Raw genomic sequence first — 2686 nt, forward strand, 5'->3', positions numbered from 1 at the left:
CTTTAAGAAAGCCCTTTTTAACCTGATCACGAGTCGTGTGGCAATCGATTTCAACATGTTTCGTCCTCTCGTGAAAACAAGATTATTGACAATGTGCATGGCCGATTTGTTGTCACAAAAGAGTTTAGCAGATGTATCCATAGTGATGTGAAGATCTTTCAAAATCTGATTCAACCAAAGCAACTCGCGTGTAGTGACCGCCATGCTGCGGTACTCTGATTATGTGCTACTACTACTCACAACATCTTGCTTCTTAGATTTCCAGGATATCAGTGAAGTTCCAAGAAAGACGTGCATACCAGTTATAGAACGTCGGCTCTCCAGGCACGTCCCCCAATCAACATCAGAAAAGCCATTCAGACAGATGTCTATATGAGCAGAGTAAAACAAGCCTTGTCCCGGATTGTTCTTCAGATACTTCAGAATGCGCAGAGCCGCTTTATAGTGCAGATCAGTTGGACAAGACAAATACTGACTCAAACGATTCACAGCAAAGGTGATATATGGTCGTGTAATGCACAAATACAGCAATCGACCAATAATCTCCCTGTAAGGTATACCATCAGAGAGTAAAATACCTGAATCCTTATTGAGTGTTTTCTTGTAGTCCATTGGGGTGGACTTTGGTTTACAACCAAGCAGACCAGAATCAACTAGCAGATCCAAACAATACTTCCTCTGACAAACAGAGATTCCATCTGCATTACGAGCAATATCCAATCCTAAGAAGAATCGAGCCGGACCTAGATCCTTAGTCTTGAATTTCTTAGCAAGAGCAGCCTTGATGCTCGCAACAGCTCCATCATTGTTACTGACAATTAGTATATCATCCACATAAACCAACACTGTTGTATATGATGTGTTAGTTTCTTCAACAAACAGTGTATTGTCAGCAGGATATTGGTCAAAACCCTCATCAAGAAGCGCCTGAGATAAGCATTTATACCATTGCCGCGAGGCTTGCTTCAGGCCATAAAGCGACTTGTGAAGCTTACAAACCGAATTTGGTGGTAGAACGCCAGAAGTCGGTGTATATCCTTGAGGTAAGGTCATATAGACCTCCTCGTCTAAAAGTCACTATGCAGAAACGCATTGGTAACAACCATTTGATTTAAGCTCCAACCCTTCTTGGCAGCTAAACCTAAGACAAGATTAACACTAAGCCGGAAGAGGAGTAGCAACCGATGAACCAGTTAGAGAATCCGAAGTCTGAAAAATAACATTATCAGCTTTGGGGGTAACATTCTTTTGTCGCTCATCCTAAGTGACCATATTTAAAACTTCATCAAGAGAAGGAACCGGTTTAAGCATCAAAATATGACGTCTAGTAGACTCATAAGAAGCCTTAAGTCCCATAAGAAACTTAGTGATCCGGCTCCGCTGCTGCAGTATCTCCCACATAGCAGCTGCATTACATTCACACCTCCCACAGGTGCATAAAGGCAACTCAACATAGTTCTTATACTCTTCCCAAAGAGTAACCAAAACAGTATAATAAGATGTGACATCCATCGAACCTTGTTGAATCAAACTCGATTGCTGTTCAATCTCATAGACAAGAGGAGCAGTAGCTTGTTTAAATCTTGTTAACAGACTATTTCAAATCCCTTCAACAGTAGGAATATACAATAAACTCGCTCCTATTTTCTTGCTAACAGAGTTAATAAGCCACGTAGTGACCATATCATTGCAACGAGACCAAGAACCATAATCACGGTGATTCTCAGCAGGTTTAGGTACCGTACCATCAATGAAGCCAAGCTTTTTGCGGACATTGAGTCCCATGTGCACAGAACGACGCCATGAGTGGAAATCAGCTCCGGTGGTTAACCGATCTCAAGCGAGAGCCATCCCCGCATGATCGGAGCTATGCAAGAAATAGGGATTGTTGTAAATATCTGTTGATGAATCAGTAGAATTAGCACGATTCGGCGATGATGGAGCCATGAATCGAGCTTGGGAAACTCAGAAATCAAGAGAGAGGATCAAAAGAAGAAAGAAAGACGAAAGTGCGGAAGAACAAATCTGAAGATAAAGAACTAGAAGATTCGCGAAAAAACTGAGAATACTTTGTTGATTCGAAGCACTCATTGATCAACTCGTAGATGAAAGCGAAAATGACGAAGCTCAAAAAGAAGATATCAAGAGGAGATCACCATTGAAGAAGATGAGTGTGACAAAGGACGAGCGTTTCACATCGTACCTAGCCTTAGGTGATCTGCTATGATACCAGATTTGTTAGAAGGTTTTATCTCTATTGTTTCTTGCTTTTTCCTCTGTTTTTCTTCTTCTGGTTTCTTGAATTTTTAGACGATTAAAAAAAGACGATATCTTAGGAGAGAATAAAGTTTATTTAGATTTTCAGAAAGTTGTTAATATGTGACACATTGTCAAAATCTTTTTAATATACGTGCGGTAACCTCCTGAGTTATAGAACAAGATTAGACCTAGCTTGTCATGAACTAATTACTTAGTTGACAAGCTATCAGTGTGACATTTCATATATGTAAATTGCGCCGATCAACTTTTTACCAGAAGTCATAATATGATTACGGCATTTTAATTAAACAATGCTCATTTGTGATTAAAAAAACAAACTTTATGAAGATAATGAAAAAATCCATTTGGCTTAATCCTATGTGTTTAGTCTATAAAGACTATCTCTATGTTACTCTATATAATGAAG

General features: G+C 39.6%; 1 protein-coding gene across 1 annotated transcript; it reads right to left on the bottom strand.

Moving 5' to 3' along the window:
• Window positions 220-1053, bottom strand: LOC109126935 (uncharacterized mitochondrial protein AtMg00810-like). The gene has a single exon (XM_019230904.1). It carries the CDS (start codon window positions 1051-1053, stop codon window positions 220-222), a length of 834 nt encoding a protein of 277 aa, XP_019086449.1.

The sequence above is a fragment of the Camelina sativa genome, chromosome 1 (assembly GCF_000633955.1).
Source record: "Camelina sativa cultivar DH55 chromosome 1, Cs, whole genome shotgun sequence".
Taxonomy (NCBI): Eukaryota; Viridiplantae; Streptophyta; class Magnoliopsida; order Brassicales; family Brassicaceae; genus Camelina; species Camelina sativa.

What these genes read in the sequence shown, in the direction of transcription:
- LOC109126935 (XM_019230904.1), bottom strand. Translation starts at nt 1,053, where the DNA reads ATGACCTTACCTCAAGGATATACACCGACTTCTGGCGTTCTACCACCA.